Source organism: Tenrec ecaudatus, chromosome 4 (assembly GCF_050624435.1).
Source record: "Tenrec ecaudatus isolate mTenEca1 chromosome 4, mTenEca1.hap1, whole genome shotgun sequence".
Taxonomy (NCBI): domain Eukaryota; kingdom Metazoa; phylum Chordata; class Mammalia; order Afrosoricida; family Tenrecidae; genus Tenrec; species Tenrec ecaudatus.
In genome coordinates this window covers 201545528-201566791 of record NC_134533.1, presented here as the reverse complement: position 1 = coordinate 201566791, position 21264 = coordinate 201545528, and the positions used below count along the sequence as shown (strand labels likewise).

The 21264-nt window shown below is 53.7% G+C and overlaps 1 protein-coding gene across 2 annotated transcripts in view; it reads left to right on the top strand.

The window, feature by feature from the left end:
• PFKFB4 (6-phosphofructo-2-kinase/fructose-2,6-biphosphatase 4) overlaps nt 1–21264 on the top strand; it is a 38677-nt gene that overhangs the window by 14724 nt on the left and 2689 nt on the right. For both annotated transcript variants that reach the window (XM_075547297.1, XM_075547296.1), the window contains exons 5-13: nt 1717–1791; nt 2126–2182; nt 2807–2928; nt 4141–4348; nt 4917–5063; nt 18225–18329; nt 19876–20005; nt 20134–20196; nt 20734–20798. In XM_075547297.1, the coding sequence (XP_075403412.1) occupies nt 1717–1791; nt 2126–2182; nt 2807–2928; nt 4141–4348; nt 4917–5063; nt 18225–18329; nt 19876–20005; nt 20134–20196; nt 20734–20798 (972 nt within the window). The remainder of the gene's footprint in view (nt 1–1716; nt 1792–2125; nt 2183–2806; nt 2929–4140; nt 4349–4916; nt 5064–18224; nt 18330–19875; nt 20006–20133; nt 20197–20733; nt 20799–21264) is intronic.

Below are 21264 nucleotides of genomic sequence, written 5' to 3'. Positions count from 1 at the left end.
CCCTACTTCCTTCTTTTTTTATATCATAAATCATTTTATTGGGAACTCTTACCAATATTATAAGCATTCCATGATTTAGACCTTGCCCTATTTTTGGATAACTAATTCCTAATTCCACTCTGGGCTTCTTTTTCTAGAACTTCTGAGGATTGCACGCCAGAGCCGATCCCTAATGTAATCTCCCCCCTTATTTTTCATTTCTTTTACCTTATTTTGTTGTGCTTTCTGGGAGACTTTCTCAACATTATCTTGCAAGTATTTGCATATTAATTTTTTTAGAAAGCAAACACTTAGGTGAACCCGTTTTCCAGCGTCGCTCTCTTGTTCTGATCTTGGGACACTTGTTTCCTGGTTACTGGATCCTTTGTGTCTCTCTGAGCTACTCTCAGTGTCTTTAGACATCTTTTGCTCCTGGCCCCCATCGCCATCTTCCATAAGTGCCTTCTTTCCTGTCTGATGGATTGAGTCTGGCCTGTTTGTCACACGAGAAGCTTTTTTCCTGGCCTGTGGGCTGAGCCCTGGCTGGATGCTCTCTCTTAAAGGTGGGTTTGTGCTGGGCCAGCCCGGGGTCCTTTCCTGAGGAGCCCAGGTGGATCAACATGGGGCTGGGTTGGGGCCTGGGGCTCCCTCTGCTCTTTGCTGCCCCATCCCATGGCCTGGAACTCCCTCCTCCTCTCAGCGTGCTCCTTTCTTACAAAATTCCCTCAGCACCGCCCACCTGCTGCCCTGACCGCCCACCTGCTGCCCTGACCGCCCCTGCTCTCCTCTTTGTGGGTTGAGCCTGTCTCTGCTGCTCTTTCCCCAGCGCCTCCACGTGGAGAGGAACTGCATGGCTCCAGCTTGCCAGCCGCTGTGCCGTTTTACCCCAAGGGCTGGTGCTCAGGCCCCGGGCAGAGGGCCTGCTGCGCATCCAGCACCTTCGCCCGTGCCAAGGGTGTGCTCCCCCAGGAACAGAGGCCCCTGCCCCTTCCAGCCTCCTGGGGGGCTGTCCTCATTCTCAAGCCCAGCTTTTGCAGGGGTGAAGATGGTTGACCTAGAGGACTGCCCACACAGCTGCTGGTCCCGGCCAGAGTACCCATCCCCAGAAATGCCCCTGCTATGCCCCCTGGTGGCCTCCTGCCTTCCCTGCAGCCAGGGGCTGAGTTAACCCCAGTTTGGTCCTAGGTTTTCTTTTTTCTTTCTTTTGAAATCATTTTATTGGGGGCTCTTACAGCTCTTATCACCATCCATCCATCCATCCATTGTGTCAAGCACATTTTTATGTATGTTGCCATCATCCTTTTCAAAACATTTTCTTTCTACTTGAGCTTTTGGTATCGGCTCCTCATTTTCTTCCTTCTTCCTGCACCCTCCCACTCTCATGAACCCTTGATAAATTATTATTATGATTTTCATATCTTACAACGTCCACTGTCCCTTCACCCACGTTTCTGTTGTTCGCCACCCTGGAGTGGGGGGGTTAATCATTCATTCTGATCAGCTCCCTTTCTTCCCCCACCTTACCCTTACTTTCACGGCATCACTACTCTCGTTGTTGGTCCTGAGGGGTTTATTTGTGCTGGATTCTGAGTGTTGAGAGCTCTTGCCTGCACCAGTGTCCATGCTCTGCTCTAGCCGGGTTTGTAAGGTAGAACTGGGGTCATGATGCTGGTGGTGGTGGTGGGTGGGGGCGTTTAAAGAACTAGAGCAATGTTGTCTGTTTCGTCGTGGTCCTAGGTTTTTGATGCCACAAATACTACCCGCGAGCGGAGGGAGACCATCCTTAATTTTGGGGAACAGAATGGCTACAAGGTGAGGCCTCCCGACGTCTGCGCCGAGTTTGGACTGTGGGTGTCCCATCAGACCAGACCCTCCCCACTGCCAGCAGACCATCCGGTGGCTGGGGCTCCTGTGTGTGGCCTGGCATGCATGAAAGGGGTACTCTTGTTTCCACCTATTGTTTGAGGAGGAAAGTCCGGAGGGGGAGTCAGGAGGGGGCAGCACCAGCTTTGTGCCTCCCCCCAGAACAAGGGCCTCCGGGAGCCTGGGGGTGGCTGGTCAGGCCCTCAGTGGGTGGGGAGCCCGGGCCAGAGCCCTAAACCTGCCTGTGGTTCCTTCCCTGCTGCTGCCCGCCCCTCGGGGACAGACCTTTTTTGTCGAATCCATCTGCGTGGACCCAGAGGTCATAGCAGCCAACATCGTGGTGAGTGGGGTGTCTGCTCTGATAGTGGGGGCACTATCAGACTGAAGTGGGTATGCGGTGGGGCTGGGCACTTGGCCGGCCCTCATTTGACCTTAAGCAGTGGGAGTGGGGATGCTGGACGACTTCAGTAGCTGGGCTGGGGGAGCCCGGTTCCTCCCGAGGAATACTTGTGCTGAGGGTGGTATCCCAGGAGGGGGTCCTTAACCCCCCCACCCCCTCCCGGAAACTCCTGGGCAGTGGGACAGGAGCAGCTTCTCCTCCTGCCCAGTTAGCCATTTGTCCCGGGGGCGCCCATCCAAGCTTGGGAAGGTAGTTGAGGGTGAGAAGGGGCTTCCAGGCCCCGTGCCTTGCAGCCTCACCTCCTGTACCACAGAGACGAGGGGCTCCATCTCAGGGTGCAGGAAGGCCCCGCTGGATTCTTCTGAAGGGGACCAGCCCCTCCCCAGCCTCCTCCTCCTCAGGGTTTGCCTCACTTGGCTCTGAGATTCCCAGAGTAGCCTTTGGACTTACCCAGCCTTCGGCCCCCAGCCCCGGCCCAGCCTCCTGCCCCTCTGCCCAGCCTCCGCTCCACCCTGCCCCCTAGCCCTGATGTGTCCGTGACGCTGCCCTTTCTGGCTTCGGCAGCAAGTGAAACTGGGCAGCCCTGACTACGTGGACCGGGATAGCGATGAGGCCACGGAGGATTTCATGAGGCGCATCGAGTGCTACGAGAGCTCCTATGAATCACTGGATGACGACCTGGACAGGTGAGTGCCACCCGGGCAGGTGAGTGGGGAGGACACCGGGGGCTTCCACGTGGCTTTCCATGCTTGCCTGGCCTCAGTGGCCACCCTGGTCCTGGGAGGGAGCCGTGGCAGCTCTGAGAACCCCAGTGAGGTTTGAGTGCCTGCTTTGGGCAGCTTGTGGTGGCAGCTAGGGTGGGGGCGTTACATCAGAAGGGGAGACAGCCGCTTGGGATCTTCCTTGGAGCAGGAACAGGAATCGTGGGCAGGGAGGATTGGCAGCACCCCTGCCCCCTCAAACGGGGTCCCGAGAATCTCTCCAGTGCTCACCCAGGGGTCTCTGATGGGCACCCACAAACCTCCGTGCTTGGCTTGAAATGTGCAGCCTGCCATCTGGGAAGAGCTCCCTGGAGCTAGCTTCTGCTGGCTGGCAGTGGGCCACCCCTGCTAGGGTCATTGGTCCCCCATCCAGGAAGGAGGGTCCGGCAGGCCTGGGAGGGTAGAGGCCAGGGGCTGGGAGCTCTTTAAGCCCAGCAGGAGTGCTCAGCTAAGGGGCTTTGCACATTGTGTCTGTGAGGGGCCCCACAGAGCCCACTGTCTGCGAGATGCCCCCTCCCCTACAGCAGGGCACCTCCAAAGCGGGAGGCAGTGGCTGAACTGTTTCTCACCTACTGCCACCAGTGCCATCTTCCTGTGCTTCTGGTCCACCCATCCTGGCTCAGCACACACAGAGGACCTGCACTGGGTTCTAGGGAGAGGGCCCCTGAACAGGAAGCGTGGGGTGCAGTCATGGCCCCTGGGGTGGGTCATAGCTAGAAGGAAGTGTTGAGAGCCCAGAAGTAGGTGAGAAGGGCAGTGGGGGTACATGTGTGGCGGGAGATGGTGTGGTCCGTTACCTCCCCCTGCCCCTACCATTGGTGGCTGTGACCTTCTGGAAGCATAATTATGATGCTCAATGATGCTTCAGCCCCTCTCGTAGTTTGTCTGTGGGTCACGTGTGCTGTAGTAGTCCTGCATGTCTCTCCCCAACAACTCTCCCTCCCTCCCTCACATACATATACACAGGCACGCACGCATGCACAGCGCGGATGGGCCTGTGTTCTGTGATCTCAAGTCTGGTAGTCCAAGATGCAGGTTCTGCAGACAAGGGAGTGTGAGTGCACTGGGCAGCAGGGCCTGGTTCCAGGGGCTGCCCAGACATACCCGGGCCAGCCTCACAGACCTCTCTCCGCAAAGGGATATGTCCTACATCAAGATCATGGACGTGGGCCAGAGTTACGTGGTGAACCGGGTGGCCGACCACATCCAGAGCCGCATTGTATATTACCTCATGAACATCCACGTGACCCCCCGCTCCATCTACCTCTGCCGGCACGGGGAGAGCGAGCTTAACCTCAAGGGCCGGATCGGCGGGGACACGGGGCTGTCCCCTCGGGGCAGAGAGGTCAGTGGGGACGAGGGCGGTGGTGTCTTTGGGGTGACTGTGTGTGTGTGTGTGTGTGTGTGTGTGTGTGTGTGTGTGTGTGTGTGTGTAAGTAGGAATGCTGGGCTCCAGCTCTCATAGCTAATGTGAATCCCATGATGCTGTGCAGGAAGGTGGACAGCCTTGATTCTTTTGAGAATATCCCCACTACCTTGGGAGGCAGTCCCCAAACACCGAGCAAAGGCCTGGACTGCCTTCGTGTCCTCATGTGACCCATCATTCACTGAGGCCCTCGCTTGGCAAGGCCTGCCACCCCAGGAGTGACCCGAGTCCCCACAGGGTGACTGGCTCAGCCTCAGCGAGGGGCAATATGGAGACCAAGCGGGGAGGTCATGCAGCCTCGGGCACAGGGCCCAAGGTGCACTAGGGGCCCTGACTGGACCTGTGCTGGGGGACTATGGAAGAGGCACAAGACAGCACGTGGGGTGCTTAGTTCTTGTTCACCAAAGGCAGGATGGCCCAATGGGGTCCTTTTGAGGGTAGCCCAGTTACCCGCCGTGGGTCTGAATTTGCCTGTGGTGTATTTCAGTTTGCCAAGGGTCTGGCCCAGTTTATCAGTGACCAGAACATCAAGGACCTGAAGGTTTGGACCAGCCAGATGAAGAGGACAATCCAGACGGCCGAGGCCCTGGGCGCGCCCTATGAGCAGTGGAAGGCCCTCAATGAGATCGACGCGGTAAGCGGGGCCTCCCCTCCCTCCCTCCTCCCTCCTCCCTCCCTCCCTCCCTCCCTCCTCCCTCCTCCCTCCCTCCCTCCCTCCCTCCTCCCTCCCTCCCTCCCTCCCTCCTCCCTCCCTCCTCCCTCCCTCCCCTCCTCCCTCCCTCCCTCCTCCCTGGTGTTGCCCTGCCACCGCCTGCAACAGCAGCAGTCTGCCCTAAGCATTAAGGTCGAGCTTACCCCAGCTAGTCTTCTTCACACTGAGTTCTCCTGTAACCTGGACGCGTGTTTGTGGCCAGGGCCACACTGACTGCGTGATGGCGGCTTGTGCCGGTGCTTGTTGGCCGTTTGCATCTCTTTTGTGAAGCCTCTCTTGTGTTTGAGGAGCCCCGGGTTCGGCGTAGTGGTTATGCACTGGGCCGCTAACTATAAGGTCGGCAGTTCAAAACTACTGGCTGCTCCCCGAGAGAAAGACGGGGCTTTCGACTCCCGTAAAGAGTGACAGTCTCAGAAGCTCCCAGGGCCAGTTCGAGCCTGTCCTACAGGGTCGCTATGGGTTGACATCGACTCGGTGGCAATGAGTTTGTTGGGGGCTTTTTGTTTTGTTTTTGCTTTTTAAAAAAACCTTGGTGTGTCTGCCTTTTTCTACGTGGTTTAGGAATTCTGTGTATATTCTGGATGGGACGCGCACCTGGCGCATTTGCATTGTTTGCTGCGCGTTGTGTGTGAGTGATTGCAGGCTTGGTGTGAGTCAACATGTCTTTCTCCAGAGAGGGTTTACGTTTCTTCCGGCAGGTAGGTAGGTAGGGGGTGGAAATCAAACCACACCAAACTCGTACTGACATATCTGGCAGCAGGAGGGAGAAGAGTGGGCTGATCTGAGGAATGTCCGTTCATTCATGCATCCCACACTCGTGCAAGTCGGCCCTGTGCCAGGTGCCAGGAATGGAGGAGGCCTTAGAGGGCCGTTCAGAATGACTAGAATGGGGTCCTCGGCTGAGGAAGGAGAGATGCTCACAGGAAGGCGTCACCTGCCACATTGTTAGATGCTCAGTACGTACATGCTGGATGAAGGGCACATGTCCCGGAGAGGTGCTCTCCGGAGTAGACACCCAGGAGCACTCTGATCACCTAGGAGACGCTGGGCCTTGGGCATCCCTCCACAGACCCGGTACTCACACAGTGGGGATGAACGAGGGGACTGAGGGAGGAGAGGTAGGGCCCAGGACGAAGCCCTGGGGAGACCCAGCAGCTAAAGGCCTACAGGGAAGGACATATGTCAATAATACCTGTGTTAGTCTGGGGACTTTAGAAAAATAAATCCACAGAAACTCATGTATATGAGAGTTTTATATAAAGGTTAAGTGCACATCAAGTAAACATCCCAACCCAATGCTGCCCAAGCCCACAAATCCAACATTAACCCATTAGCCCATATGTCGGATACCATTCCACAAAGTTCTCCATCTCACAAAACACACACTATGACGCCGACTGCAGGAGGAAAGCCAATCAGTGACCGTGTTAGCATCTCAGCGCTGACAGGGGGTTTCCACGCGGCTGCTCCAGCATCCATAGCTGCATCAGGGTTGGTCCATGTGGCTTCTCCTAAGGGATGTCTTGTAGGAAGTGAGCCTTGCCCGCTGAAACAGGGAACTGATTAAGGCAGCTGCACCCTGGTCCGACCATCAGAAAGCAAGAGACCTGAGAAGGCGAGGCTCACCGAGCCATTCATCTCTCCGCCCTTCAATTAACCCCACGTGTGTTTATCAGCCAGGTTGGCACAATAAACCTTAACCATCTCAATACCCAATGAGGGGGGAGCGGAATCCCGTGAGGAGGGGCCACAACCATCCAAGGAGATAGCGCAGCGTGAGCAGTGAGACCAAGCTGCAGACTGGGCCATTGGAGTGTCCCCTCAAGGTCCCTGGTGTTCTTGCCAGGTGTCTAGTAGGGTTGAGGTCTGGTAGGGAGTGGGCAAGAAGCAGGTGGGAGCCAGGGGCCCAGTTCAGGGAGGCTTGGTGCTGTGCATATACTTGGTCATGTTCCAATGAGGAGAGGCTGGTATAAAAGAGAGAGAGAGAAGGATCCAGGAGTCACCAGAACTAAGGGTGGGGCCCCGAAAGGTGATAGGGGAGCAGGTAGGAATGGAAAGCCCAAGGCCATTATCTTTTTCCTCGGAGCCTCATGGAGATTTTCCCTGGAGGGTGAAAGGAAGGTTGTCTGTGTCCCAGGTGATGCAGCCTTGGCAAAGCCTGCTTATTCGTCTTGCCCTGGCTAGTCCTGATGGCCTGGTGCACACACGGCAGGGCAGAGAAGGGGTGGAGGAGGGTGGTGCTGGTTGGCAATGTGCACAACCGCACACATCCTGTTGGGGGCGGCGGAGGTGTCCCCCACGTCAGGAAATGGGAGGAGTGTCAGGCCAGCAAGCAGGCCCCCACAGTCAGCTCCAGGGGGCCCTGTGGGGGCTCAGCCTGTGGGGCCAGGAGGAGGGAGCCACCTGCTTGGTCGTTCCTCTGAATAAGGTCTTGTCTCCCCTCCACTCCCCGTGTGGTTATTGCTGGGTCACAAAAAAGCCAGGACCACATATTTATTACAGTAATTTTCCAGTCGGTTCTCCTGGGTTTTCTTTATATAAATAGATATAATTTATTTTATGTATAGCTGTTGTTGAGGAGACCAACACAGCCAAACATACCCTGACGCCGCACTTGCCCCGTGTGCAGTTCAGAGCCGAGGATTGCGTGTCTGGGCAGCTGTGCCCCCAGTTAACGCACATTCGCTTTTCTCGTCCTGGGGACCCCAGGTGGATAGCTGTGAAATGAGCCTGGTGTTCAAGGCAGGTGTTGGGCATTAACGAGTTCAGCCAGCTTCCTGTTTGGTTTTAAGACTCCAAGGGGCAGTATTTTTGGTGGAAGACTGAAAGGCTGCCTCAAGGCCATCGTTTCTGAGGTTTTTCCAGAAAGTCTAGAGCCCAGGAAAGCTTCAAGTTTTGCTCGGTCTTTTCTCCATTAGATCGGAGCCTTCGGCAGACCGTTCAGTGAGGTGGTTCAGTAACGGCAGCCGGGCACTCTCAGCTCTGGTCTCTTGGCAGAGGTGGTGTTGTTCATAGAGATGACACAGCACACCAACGTCAACAACAACATCTTCTGGGCACTGCTTCAGAACATGGCATCGGCCAGACCGCATCAGCTCCAGTGTCTTAGATTTCACTACATTTAGCTGTTCAGAAACACTATTAACTTACCATCCTAGTTTTAAATATGAGAAGAATTCAGACCCACACATTACAGGATAAGACACACCCCCCCTAAAAAAAAAGTAAGAAATAGTTGAAAAGGGATTAGGTGTTTGGGACTTCAAAGGGAAGCTGACGGTGGACCCATGGTGGCCAGTGGGCTTCACACTGAGCTGCCAACCACAAGGTCAGTGATTCGAGAGACTTAGAGGTTTGGAAACCAGAGGGCGCAGCTCGCCTCTGCTCACTATGAGTTAGAATCAATGAGGTGGCAATGTACGAGGGGGTGCCCAAAGAAAATGGAATCCCTCCCCCCAGAGCTATGTATTAAATATGTGTTTTTTTAAACAAATCAACCTTATCACCTTCAAAGTACTCTCCATGACACTTAATACATTTGTCAAATCTGTGATTCCATTCTTGGAACATTTTTGAAACTCATCTCTTTGGATGGCTGACTGTACCCCCCTCGTTTTTTTTCTTCACCTCTTTACATCATCGTCAAATCTCTTATCAAGTTCCTCTTTGTTCAAGGAAACGAAGTATTACCAAGCAAGGTCAGGTGAGTAAGGTACATGGGGCAAGAGAGGCATGCTGTTTTTTGCCAAAATCTGATGCACCGAGCTAGCTGCGTGAGCAGGTGACTGGCAAAACCAATCCCGTCTGCCACAGATCAGACTTTTTGTTGTTGTACACTGGTATGCAATTTTTTCAGAACCTCTAAATAGAAAGTGATTCACAGTCTGACCTGGTGGAATGAACTCCAAATGCACTATCCCCCTCACATCAAAACAAGTGAGCATCGTCAAGATCTTTGATTTCACTTGATGAGCTTTTTTGGGCGAGATGTGATGATGGTGTCTTCCACTGGCTTGGTTGATGTTTGTTTTGGGGTGGTAAGAACAGCACCATGTCTAGTCACCAGTAATGACCTTGGGAAAAAGTCTGGGTTGCTTTGGAGCTGTTCTTTCAAAGCACAGCATGGTTCCACTCGACTTTCTCTTTTCTGGTCAGTCAGAACCCAAGGCATACATTTCACAGCAAATCTGTTACAATTCGCTGAACCGAGCTCCAAGATAGGCCAGGTAACTTCCCCATCACTTCAGTGGTCCTTCGTCGGTCTTTGAGCACAAGTGCACAGATTTTGTCGACATTTCCATCTGTTCGGGAAGTTGACAGACGTCCAGAACGAGGTTTGTCATCAATTGTCATCTCACCTTTTTTTGAAATGAGAAAAGCACTCCTACACTTGAGTTTTTTCCGTAGTGCGCTGTCCTCGTAAGCAGTGTTCAACATCGCAACAGTTTCTATGGCATTTTCTCCCCTCCACTGGAGCAGGAAACAAAATTTCACAACTGCAAGGTGTTCTCTGAAATCGGCCATCACACACAAAAAAACACGATTCGAGTGAAACTGCTTTTACAAAAAACTCACTGTGCCCAGAGAGAACCTTCCTAGGTGGTGCCACTGGGTGCACTCACTCAGAGCAAGTGGCTCAGAGCTCACCTAGCAGGGAAAAATGCGCACCATGAAAGCCCTGCTGGGAGCTTTTCAGTTTTTTGGGGTGGGGGTTACCCTCTGGTATACAGAGACTGCAAGTTGGATATGGCAAAGCCGGGACACAGCTTGAGAAGAGTGGAAAAGAAAAAACAAAATCTGCACAGGGACAGCAAGCTTACCTTTCTCTGCTGAGCGGCTGGTGAGCTAGAACGGCTGACCTTGTGATTAGCAGTCAAACACACAGCCCTTACACCATCAGGACTGCATATTGTACAGTAACTCCTGTCTCGGGCTCCCTTTTTAAGATAACACATTGGAGCTACCTGCTATTCAGTTCCTAATACAGACAAAGTGATAGCTGGGGAAAACTTCAAGTTCATATAATTTGCACAGTTCAGCTCTATCTTTGGATCGAAGGATACCACATGAAGTATCCCTTGACCTAAATATTCAGTACAACACAAACGAGAGCCAGAGTGTACTTCCTCTATCAAAAGACCCTGACTTTGTTTTTTGTGGGCGATAAGAGTGGAGAGTGGTATATGACGGTGTGCGGGGGTGGTGGAGAGGGGGAAACTGGAGCCATTTTGGGCATCAGCCAATCAGAGAGATCCAGAAACAAGTCCAGCGTTTTGAGGCGCCACACGTTCCATTCCCACCCCTTCCTGCTCGGCCTCCTCCTCGCTGCTTCCCCAGCAGAGACCGGCTGTTGTGTCTGGATGGTCATGAGCTTTTAGCGCCGCAGGCGAGGATGCTGAGCGTGTTAGGTCGGGTAACTGGCACCTCCTATGAAACCATGGCCCTAAGCCTCCAAATCAAGGACCCCAACCCCACCAGGTGCTGGTTTGTACAAAAGCAGCCTCAGCAGTCTGTTGTTGTCGTCACGACAACACGACCCTTTGCCCAGTCAGTGTCTCCAGCTGTCTCCTTTCTGAAACACTCATCACCTGTGTAAAACTGTCTGGATGCCGCCTGACTTGCCCCCCATCACCAGAAACCAAAACTCGGCACTCGGAACACCCCACCCTGGTCACCTCGAGGAGCCTTTGGTCTCTGGCCCTCTGCCCTTTGACAGATCCAAACTCACGCCCACTGCCACCAAGTCCATTCTGACGCCAGGGCAGAGAGACTGCTGCTTTGGGTTTCTGAGACTTGTGGGTCTTTGCAGGAGCAGAAAGCCTTCCTGTCGTCCCATGGAGCATCTGATGGGTTTGAACTGCTGACCTTGTAACTTAGCAGCGACACCAGGACACCACCGCCCGGGATAAAATCGCGACATCTGCCCTTTCAGGATGCATTTGCCACCCTCAGCAAGCATCATAGCGCCACAGAAAGCGCCACTCCTCCTGTAGCATCGTTCAAGACTCCGTCTCCCTCCTGGCTGGGTCGCGGTCCACTGTGTGCGTGGACCGAGTTCTGATTGGCCGCTCGTCTGTGGATGAGTGTTGACGTCGTTTCCACCTAGGGCTGAGTGCAAATTGGTGCTGGTCGTGCGCGGGTCGCTGCTTGCACGTCCGGCCGGCTCATGGGGCAGTTCTCTGGGGCACCGCCACACCGGTTTATCCCACCGGCTGTACCATTCTGCATTCCCTCCAGCGATGGATCGGGGTTCTAATTTCCCCGCACCCTCGCCGACATTGGGTGCTCCTGCCTTTCAATACCTCAGACATTTGAAACCCACCCTGATGGAGTCAGGTCCACTTCACAGGGACCCTCGGTGTTTCCAAGACTGTCAAGCAGGGGTTCTCAACCTTCCTCATGCCTCGACCCTTTCATACAGTTCCTCATGTGTGGTGACCCCTCAACCATAACATTATTTTCATTGCTCCTTCATCACTGTAATTTTGCTACTGTGGTGAATCGGGCAACCCCGGGAAAAGGGTCGTTCGACCCCCAAGGGGGTCACGACCCATGGGTTGAGAACTGCTGTCAAGCTCTCTGCCTTCTTCAGTGGGGGGTCCGGACCATTGGCCTTCTTTCAAGACTGCAGCATCTTAACACATCTTCTCCTCAACACTTCATTCTGGAAAGTTTCAGGGGGTGGCAGAGTGGAAAGACTTCTATGGGAACACCTGGTGGTGCAGGCATTCCCCTGCTGGGCCACCAACCAGAAGGTGGCCGGTTTGAAGCCGCTCACAGGAGCTTGGGAAGCGCAGGCTGGCTAGCTCCTTCGGAAAGAGCATGGATCATGGAGGCCCTGCGGAGCGGAGCTCTGCCCTGCAGCCCATCCGTCAGGTGGCCTCAACTTGGATTCCACAGCAGGTGGTTTTGTGCTCTGTTTGGTCGTGGTTGGTGGCTGCAGCAGGTCAGGTGACCACAGACTCCCCTATTGCCATGGATTCCGATTTAGAAAGCCCCTATCTGAATAGAGCTGCCCCGCAGTGGTTTACAAGGTTTGCCCACAAACCCAGCAGCTTCCAACAGCACATGCGCGTGTTTCCTCCGGCTTCTGTGCATCCAGAGCCCGGCGAGGTGCGGATGGCTCTCTGCTCGTGGTCTTTCTGGGCTGCAGTCTCATCTCGGATTGGGCGGCATCTTCCAAGCCCAAGTGGGCAGAATCTGTCTTACATTTTTTTCCTTGCCATCATGGGGTGGGGCTGAGGGTGGGGGTGGTCCCAGAGCCTGGACCCACCCATTGTTTTTTGTCCTCTCACCTCACAGCACTGTTCATCTGCAAAGCCAGTAGAGCAGCGGTTCTCAACCTGTGGGTCGTGATCCCTTTGGGAGTTGAACGACCCTTTCACAGGGGTCGCTCAATTCATAGCAGTAGCAAAATGGCAGTGATGAAGCGGCAACCAACTAAAATAATGTTATGGTTGGGGTCCCCACCACATGAGGAGCTGTGTGAAAGAAAGGGTCGTGGTTAGGAAGGTTGAGAACCCCTGCAGTAGAGAGAGCTTCTCTTTCATAGGCTAAGACGGGCTTTTCTACAAAGCGACGTCAAAAGATATCTGGAGAATTCCATTATCTTTTAATTCCATTTTCCCAGGAACTTGAAGTCCCCTCACAGAGCGTAATGTGATCGTAAAGTGGCGCCATTGTTCATACTCTGCTGACACTTCTTGGCTTGGTTGGAGTCACTTGTGGAATCCTTTCCAGGGAATCTGTTAGCTCTCTTGCTCGCTGTCTGTCTGTCTGTCGAAAGCTATCTCTCGGTCCTTGGCTCTACGTGTGAAAGAATTCACGCCGAAGCCTGGTTTGTGATCCAAATGAGTTTTATGAATGTTAGAAGCAGTTCCAGGTTTTACAGTAAATGGAACACAAGCCAAACCGGGGCCGAGGCTCGGTTGCGGGACAGGCTGGGGACCCCTTTGTAGCAGCAGCTTGGGGAGAGAGCCTGAGTCAAACCTCTGGCTTTTCAGGACCTCCTTGGGAGGTGTGGTCGACAGTACTGGTCGACCTCATTGACTGAATCAAATTCACCTGGCCTAGATGGACCAATCCAGGTGTACCGCCCCTCTAGGTGTGCCACCCCTTCCTGGCTGGGAGCTCCAACCTAACAAATCGGCTTTCAGGTTGCATGAATTCTGCAATTCTTCTGTTCCCTAAATACTGTGACTGCCAGGTTGTCTAACTCAGTTCCTTCCAAATTTGTGTTCAAAACACCGAAAAGTCCAAAATCATATTTTCCCCATCAGATATAACAAAATCAAATAATCGGTTCCGAGATCCAAAGATTACCCTTACAAATTCATTTTTCCAGAACTTTCACACAAAGTTAACAGTTGTAGAAACACCCCTAAAACATCGAAACACAATAAATCAGTATATCAAATATCAAAATACAGTATATAAAATTAAAAACTTTTTTGGGGGGCGGTTCAGGTACTCCCCTTAGAGGCTTCCTGACACTGGGAGCAGGGGGGAGCCTGGAGGAGAGGGACATGGGGTTTTTAGAAGGGGAGTCTCTTTCATGACTGCACCCTTGCGGGGGGAGTGTCTTATCTCGCTGCCTTTAAAAAAAAACAAAAAACCCTTCCTCACCTCTTCACTGGTCTGGGCGCTTTGTCTCCTGGTTAACAATTTAGCTGCTTTATTCCCCCCCCCCCCAAATGTTGATAATGTCGGCTTAGCCAAATTGTATTCAGCTGCGGAAGCCGACAAGCCTGGACTTGATTCACATTTGATTCTCTTTAACTCTTTCCTGGGCCTCGGTTTCCTGCTGGCCTTCTCTGGAGCTGTGGTTCTGATCTTTCTTGCAAATACAGTCTGAAAAAAACCAGTCTGATGAGGAGCATTTGAGAGCCCGAGGGAGGGAGGGGTGACTCCTTTGTGCTGGGGCAGCAAGGTGAGGGTCCTGACTCACGCTGGGCCTGGGTGGGCTTTCTCACGTCCCATCTCCATTCCCTTTGACTGTCGAGCAACGCAGGGGCTTTTGCGCATTTCTTTTTTTTTTTTCTTTCCGTATCTGTATAAGGTTTTTTTTTTTTTTTGCACATTTCTTTCTGGAACGTTGCTGTTTGAGGAGTGGAGGGGTAGGTTCCTCCGGTGGAGAACTGTAAGGTCTCTCTCACCTGGCTAGATTTAGCTACCTAACAGAACCTCGGTCCTTGCCTTTGCAGGAGAAAGATTCCACACGAAGCCTGGTTTGTGATCCAAGTGGGTTTTTATAAAGGACAGAAGGAGTTTCAGGCTTTACACAGGCCCCCTCAGGGCACGTCACACCCACACTTGGAGACCTGAGGCAGAGAAACCCCACCACAGCTGGGGAGCAGCTGGGAAGGGGGAGAGGGGGGACAGGCTCCCAATTCTGGCTTTCTTGGGCCCTCTGCTGGGAGGTGTGGGCAACGGTACTGGTTGACCCTTTGAATTAGTGCCCACCTGGCCTGGATTGGGGCCCTCCCAGGTGTCCTGGCTTCCTGTCTCAAGGACCTGAATTTGGGCACGCCCTCTAGCCTTGATAGGCGTCCACTTCCTGTAAGGGGGAGGGGAGGGGAGGCCTTGGCTTGTAGAGGGACAACCCCTAGTTCCTGTCCTGCTACCGCACAGAAAGTCAGCACTTGGCACCCTTTGACAACTGAGGTGTCACTGTAATGCCTTTTCACTGTTGTCTGTATTACTCCTCTCTAACGGGTTTTAAATTTCACTATTGGGGGTTAACGCACACATCGTTCCAAATGCAGTCACGCACATCAAGAAGAATCGTACCATGGCTACCACCGTCCGTTTCCAAACATTCTCTTTCTCCCTGGACTCCTTTGGTTTTCTTTTAATTTCTAGAGCTTAGTGACTTAGATCACGAATTTCACCCTTTGGGGTTGACGGAGGCTTTATGTTGTTTATGATATGAAGATGTTTCAGAAATATCTGGTGGTCCCTTTATTTTTTTATTAATAAATCTTTTTATTGGGGCTCATACAACTCATCACAATCCATACATACATCAGTTGAGCAAAGCACCCTTATACATTCGTTGCACTCGTCATTCTCAGAATTCACCTTCCACTTGGGTTCCTGGAATCAGCTCGGTTTCCCTTTTTTTCCCCCTCCCCCTCCCTCCCTGCTCCCCCCTTCCCCCTGGTCCCTTAATAGTTTATAAGTAATTATTATATCTTATCTTACACTGCCCGGCGTCTCCCCTCACCCACCTTCCCATTGCCCATCTCCCAGAGAGGAGGTCACACATAGATCTCCGAGATTGGTTCTCCCTTTCTACACCCCTTCCCTCCTGGTGTCGCCACTCCTACCGCTGGTGTTGAGGGGTTCGTCCATCCTAGATTCCCTGTGTTTCCAGATCCCTACTGCACCGCTGTACATCCTCTGGTATAACCAGGTCCGCAAGGTAGAATTGGGGTCATGATAATTGGGAGGGGAGGAAGCGTTCAGGAACTAGAGGAAGGTTTTGAGTTTCATTGTTGCTACACTGAACCCTGAGTGACTCATCTCCCCACTACCCTTCTGGAAGGGATTTCCAGCTGTCTACAGATGGACATTGGGTCCCCATCACGCATTCCCCCTCATTCATGGTGATGTGATTCCCACCGCCCCCCCCCCCCGCCTTTGTTGTTTGAGACCTGGTCTCCTCTGCCTTTCACAATCACCCATGTTGGTGTGCTGCTTCCGTGTGGGCTTTGTTGCTTCTGGGCTAGATGGCCCCTTTAAGTCCCCAGACGCTATATCTCTCAGTAGCCGGGCACCATCAGCCTTCTTCACCACACTTGCTTATGCACACTTTCGTCTTCAGTGATTATGTGAGGGAGGTGATCACACAATGATTGTTTTTGTTCCTTGGTGTCTGCTACATGGTCCATTCAACACCTTGAATTTGCTTAGGCCGTGTGCTTCTTCTCTGTGGGCTTTGTTGCTTCTGAGCTAGATGGCCGCTTGTTTGCCTTCAAGCCTTTAAGACCCCAGATGCTATATCTTTTTGATAGCTGGGCACCATCAGCTTTCTTCACCACATTTGCTTATACACATGTCTGTCTTCAGTGATCATGTCGGGAAGGTGGGTATCATGCAATGACCGTTTAGTAGGACGAGGTGCTATTGTATTGGGGGAGTATGCATGAGGAGGCCCAATGTCCATCTGCTACCCTACTACCGAACCTATAGATATATGCACATAGGTCTATTGCCCCCATAATCATAAATATATTTACATATGTACATGTCTGTATTTAGACTTCTCTGGATGCACTTTGCCTCCTACTCCTTTCCTCTATTTCCTTTTGCCTTCCTCCCGTCCCACTACCATGTTCTGCCTTCATTCTGGTTTCAGTAATTCCTCTCAGTTACCTTGCCCTTGGCACTCCCTACCAGTCCTCTCCTCCCCTCCCTCCTCTGGTTTTGAACCACTCGCTGTTCCCTTGTCCCTGTGTTGGGCGACACCTCCTCCCTTCCCCTACCTCCCACGCTCTCATGTCCCTCCAGGACTGTTGGTCCTGTTGTTTTCTTCTCTCATTATTTGTCCAGCTTATCTTGTCTAGGTGGACCTGCAGATATAGTAATATGTGCATACAAATGCAGATGACTTTGACAGTGCCTAAGTGGCACATATGAACATGGCTTCGACAGCAGCAACACCGACACACTGATAATCAGAAAAGCCACTAACATACAGAATTTACAAGGTTAAAAAAAAAAGACAAAACAAAAAGATAGCAAAAATTAAAAGAAAAATTGCTAGTAGTTCAAGGTCAGTTTGTTGGCCTTTAGGGGTGTTTTCCAGATGAAACTTGTGTGGTGCCACGTCCTGGCCTCAAAGTCCATCCTTTATACTCCCTCAGGATCCCTTTGCTCTGCTTCCCCCGCTGCTCCATTGCACGCCCCCAATGTTTGCCTCAGTGTGGTGGGGTCAGCTGGTGGTCACTTTGAAAGGAAGATCCGCCGTCTGCGACCCATGATGCCAGCACAGGTGCTCTGGCGTCGTGTTCCAACTCCAGAGTCTTGTATTGAGGGCTTTATGCTTACCCTTCTTAGGCTGAGGGTAAAGACGCTTGGATTTCTGGTTGGTTTATTAGTATCAGATTGGAAAAAGTTACAAAGTAAGCTGCAGCTAGTGCTACAGAGTTTGACCGTTCGAAGCCGCCCTTCTCAACAGCCAGGGACCATGGGTGTGTCGCCGTCTTGACGTTCGTACCACATGGTGTTGGTTACCGTTGCCCTGACACCCGTCTGAAATAGGGAGGTGGGAGGTGGCCAGCGTGGTTCTGGGTCCCTTGGCTTTCCAGACACATTTTGGAGTCAGTGTCTGCAAAGAAGCCAACTGGCGTTTGGACAGGGATGCACTGGGTGCGGTAGCTAGCAGGAGGGGATTCTGCCTTCCGCACCGTCTTATGCTTCCAGTGGTGGACACGGGACGTGGGATGGATGGCTTCCTACCTGCTTGGATCTGCTTCCGTTTCGCTCAACAGCTCCTAAGGTTAAGGTCCAGAATGCACGCTTCAAACTTGCTTTGTTCCATTCATTACTAAGTCTGATTCTATTCTATTCTTTTTTTTTTTAGTTAATCTCCCGTCTTTTGGTGCCTTTTCCTGGCCAGCTACTGTATTTTGATTCTATTCTTTTCAATGCGTTCTCTATAGGGTTTTCTTAATTTTATTTTTGGATTATTCATCACTCTGCTCTGCCCACCTCTGAAGGAGGAGAGGGGGATCAGAGACTGTGTGTGTGTGTGTGTGTGTGTGTGTTACAAAGGGCACAGTGAGACCTGCGGCATGGCATGTGTGGTTAGCAGTATTATTCCCACCGCACAGAAAGGCACATTGTTAACTTTTCCTCGTGTGTCCTTACAGCATCAACTAAGTGGGTGGATGAGAGATGGGCAAACATGTTCTAGCAGCTTCTGATGCAGGAGAGGCTGCTCCACAGCCCCAGTTCTCAGACGGCCTGCTTTCCCTGAGCCCTAGGCCAGCAGGGTCCCTTGGTCCAGGCAGTGTCTCCTAACCCTAGACCCCCTCCCTGCCTTCCCACCTGCTTACCCACTTTGGCTGCTCCTCGCAGGGTGTGTGTGAAGAGATGACCTATGAGGAAATTCAGGACCATTATCCCCTGGAGTTTGCCCTGCGGGATCAGGACAAGTACCGCTATCGGTACCCCAAGGGAGAGGTAAGTGGGGTTTGTCTGGGAGCTGAGACGTGCCCTGAAGTGACCCAGGAGCCCCTGAGTAGGTTTTAGCTCTCCCGTGGGTGGCCAGCTGCGTGGCCCTGACCTCAGCCCCTCCTTGGGAGACTCCCAACTCCGAGACCCAGCAGATTCTTTCTCCTCACCTGTGGGTGGCGGTCTGGGAAGCACATGGCCTGAGCTGCGGGTCCTGGCTCGCGTAGCTTGGCTTTCCCAGGAGCCCCAGTGGTGACCCTGTGGCCCCCATGACCATCTCCTCTACAAGGGAGATGTCAGCCCTGCGTGTGGTGCTCAAGTGACCGGGTGGTTGGACACACTGTGTCCAGTCTGAGGCTTGTCTTAGCTCACCCCCATCTCTGTTCTGGGCCTTCGCCCTTCCACGGGATGCCGCCTACAGATACTGCCCCCAAACCCAGAGAGACCTCCCCAGATACCTCCCAACACAAGTCACCCATATTTGTCACCTTCCCTGAGGCACCCCTGTATACCAAGGCCCAGGTCAGAAACTGGAGGGCCCTTTAGACTATTGCATCTGGCCCTACCCCTCTTCCAGGAAGTAGCCTGAAGCAGTGGGCAAGTGGAAAATGCCCCCAAGACACACGTGTGTGCACATATCCATAGGTAGGTGCCAGGTGCCCTCCTGTGTGCCCAGAGAACAGTCAAAGCAGGCAGAGCCGCTCACTGTGCCACCTCTAGGGTACAGCGGGAGCCACTGCTGCAGACACAGTGACCTGGAGAATTGACGCTGGCTCTTCCCAGAAGCACCTGGGGTCAGCACTGATGGGCCTGGAGGGATTGCTCAGGCAAATCCGGTTTCCAGTGTGGGCCTCTCTGGAAGGCCTGCACATTGTGAGTCAGGGGCTATGGCCACAGAGAGGGGCCGAGGCTTCTGGTGAAACTCCCTAGAGCCGCCAGTCTGTGGGCTGGCCGAGCACAGGCAGAGGTCCATGTCCCTCCCTCACTGCCTGCCTCAGCCGAGGGAGGTCCAGGGAAGCAGGTGCACAGCAGGTGCTCCTGACAGGGTGAGCTCCAGAAAGTTCCAGGGGCCCTCGCCCTCCCTGCCCTGACCGGTTTTCAGCCCCTTCTGGTCCTGTGTACGGTGGGCTCTCCCAACTGCTCGCTGTAGCTGGGTGCAGAGTAGGACCGGTGACCACAGGGACACAGACGCGTCCTCTCAGGACAGAGGCAACCTCACCCCACCCTCAAAGTCCTGTGAGCACCTGGCCCCAGGGTGGAAGAGGTAGCCCCATTCCCAGGTTGCCCACTGTCTCCGGGCCTCCTAAGCTGGAGCTTCATCTTGGCTCTGCATCAAGCTGCCCCCATCCTCCACCTCCAACCAGGCCTGAGGGAACACAGCCACAACTTCCTATAGGGGGGTTCCAGGAGGGGGTGGGCAGCTCCTTACCCAGATGTCCCCATCCCTGACTCCCACATCTGGCTCCAGAGATAGACTGAGGCCCCAGGTATAAGAAGGACCAGTTTAGGGGGCCGTTTCTGGGCCTGAGGGACCCACCCCGCTTGGCCTTTGCAGTCCTATGAGGACCTGGTCCAGCGCCTGGAGCCGGTCATCATGGAGCTAGAGCGGCAGGAGAACGTGCTGGTCATCTGCCACCAGGCCGTGATGCGCTGCCTGCTGGCCTACTTCCTGGACAAGGCGGCAGGTACGCACCCTGCCCCTGGGGAGGGGCGTGTGTGTGTGTGTGTGTGAGAGAGAGAGAGAGAGAGAGAGAGAGAGGCCTGCCACCTGAGCACCCCCCGGCAGGCCAGCTCTCTGGGTCTGTGTCCACAGAACAGCTGCCCTACCTCAAGTGCCCGCTGCACACGGTCCTGAAGCTGACCCCCGTGGCTTACGGTAAGGAAGGACTGCTGTGTTCTCTGCACGGGTCCACAACATTCTTCAGAGTTCTTAAAGGTTACATTTGGAGCCAGCACCTCCATGCCCCCCCTCCCCCAATACACACCACTGGGACCTGCCTTCTGCCCAAATGAAGGGCTTCTCTCTGGTCTCCCTGAACAAACCCCTTCTTCCCCCCCAAGCCCCCCTCGCACTACTTCATAGCCCCCAGGGCTCCAGACCGTAAGTGATTTCGGTGTGCAGCGTGGTTTGCGGACCTCCTGTCCCTCACTAGCTCAGTGCGCTTGTCTCTCCCTGGTCCTCGGCCCCCTCCTCTTGAGCACAGTCCGCCAGACCCCTCAAGGGCAGCTGGTGTGGCGTAGTCCGGCCCCCTGGCGGCCACGGTCACTCTGACGTGGGGGCATCCCTAATGCTGGCTCCTGCTTCAGTTGACTTGGCCTCGGGCGGCAGGGTTGGGTGCGGGGGGTTGGGGGCTCTGCTGATGTGAGAGGAGATTGCAGGTGGTCGGATGGACTTGAGTCTTCCTTCTGGCAGGTTGTAAAGTGGAATCCATATTCCTGAACGTGGAGGCTGTGAACACGCACCGGGACAGGCCTCAGGTAGCTGTGGGATCCCTGCTGGGATGGAGGCCTTGTTCCGGGAAAGGGAAGGGTAGGGGGGGTGGTGGGTGGGGTGTGTGTGTGTGTGTGTGTGTGTGTGTGTGTCTGTCTCTCTCTCCCCCCAAGGGCCGGGCCTAGCTGGGGCGCCTGCCGGTGAGCCCAAGTCCCCTGTGCCAGGGCTGTTCTGCTGTGGATGGGGTCCTGACTCTGCTGGGACCCAGAGTCGGGCACTTGCCCAAAGCCTGCTGTCCAGGTGGAGAGGCACAGGAATGTGGTTGTGGAGGCTCCAGGGGCAGAAGGGGCTCCCCGTGAGATCGGAATAAGGTGTGAGATCCTAGCTGGGAAGCAACTGAGGGCTTATGAGGGTGCAGGTGGACATTCTCCCACGCCTCCTCACCCAAAGCCTCATGAATGCTTCTTCAACTTGAGCCTTTGGGAATTAGAGCAGTAAATGCAAAGTTCTGGG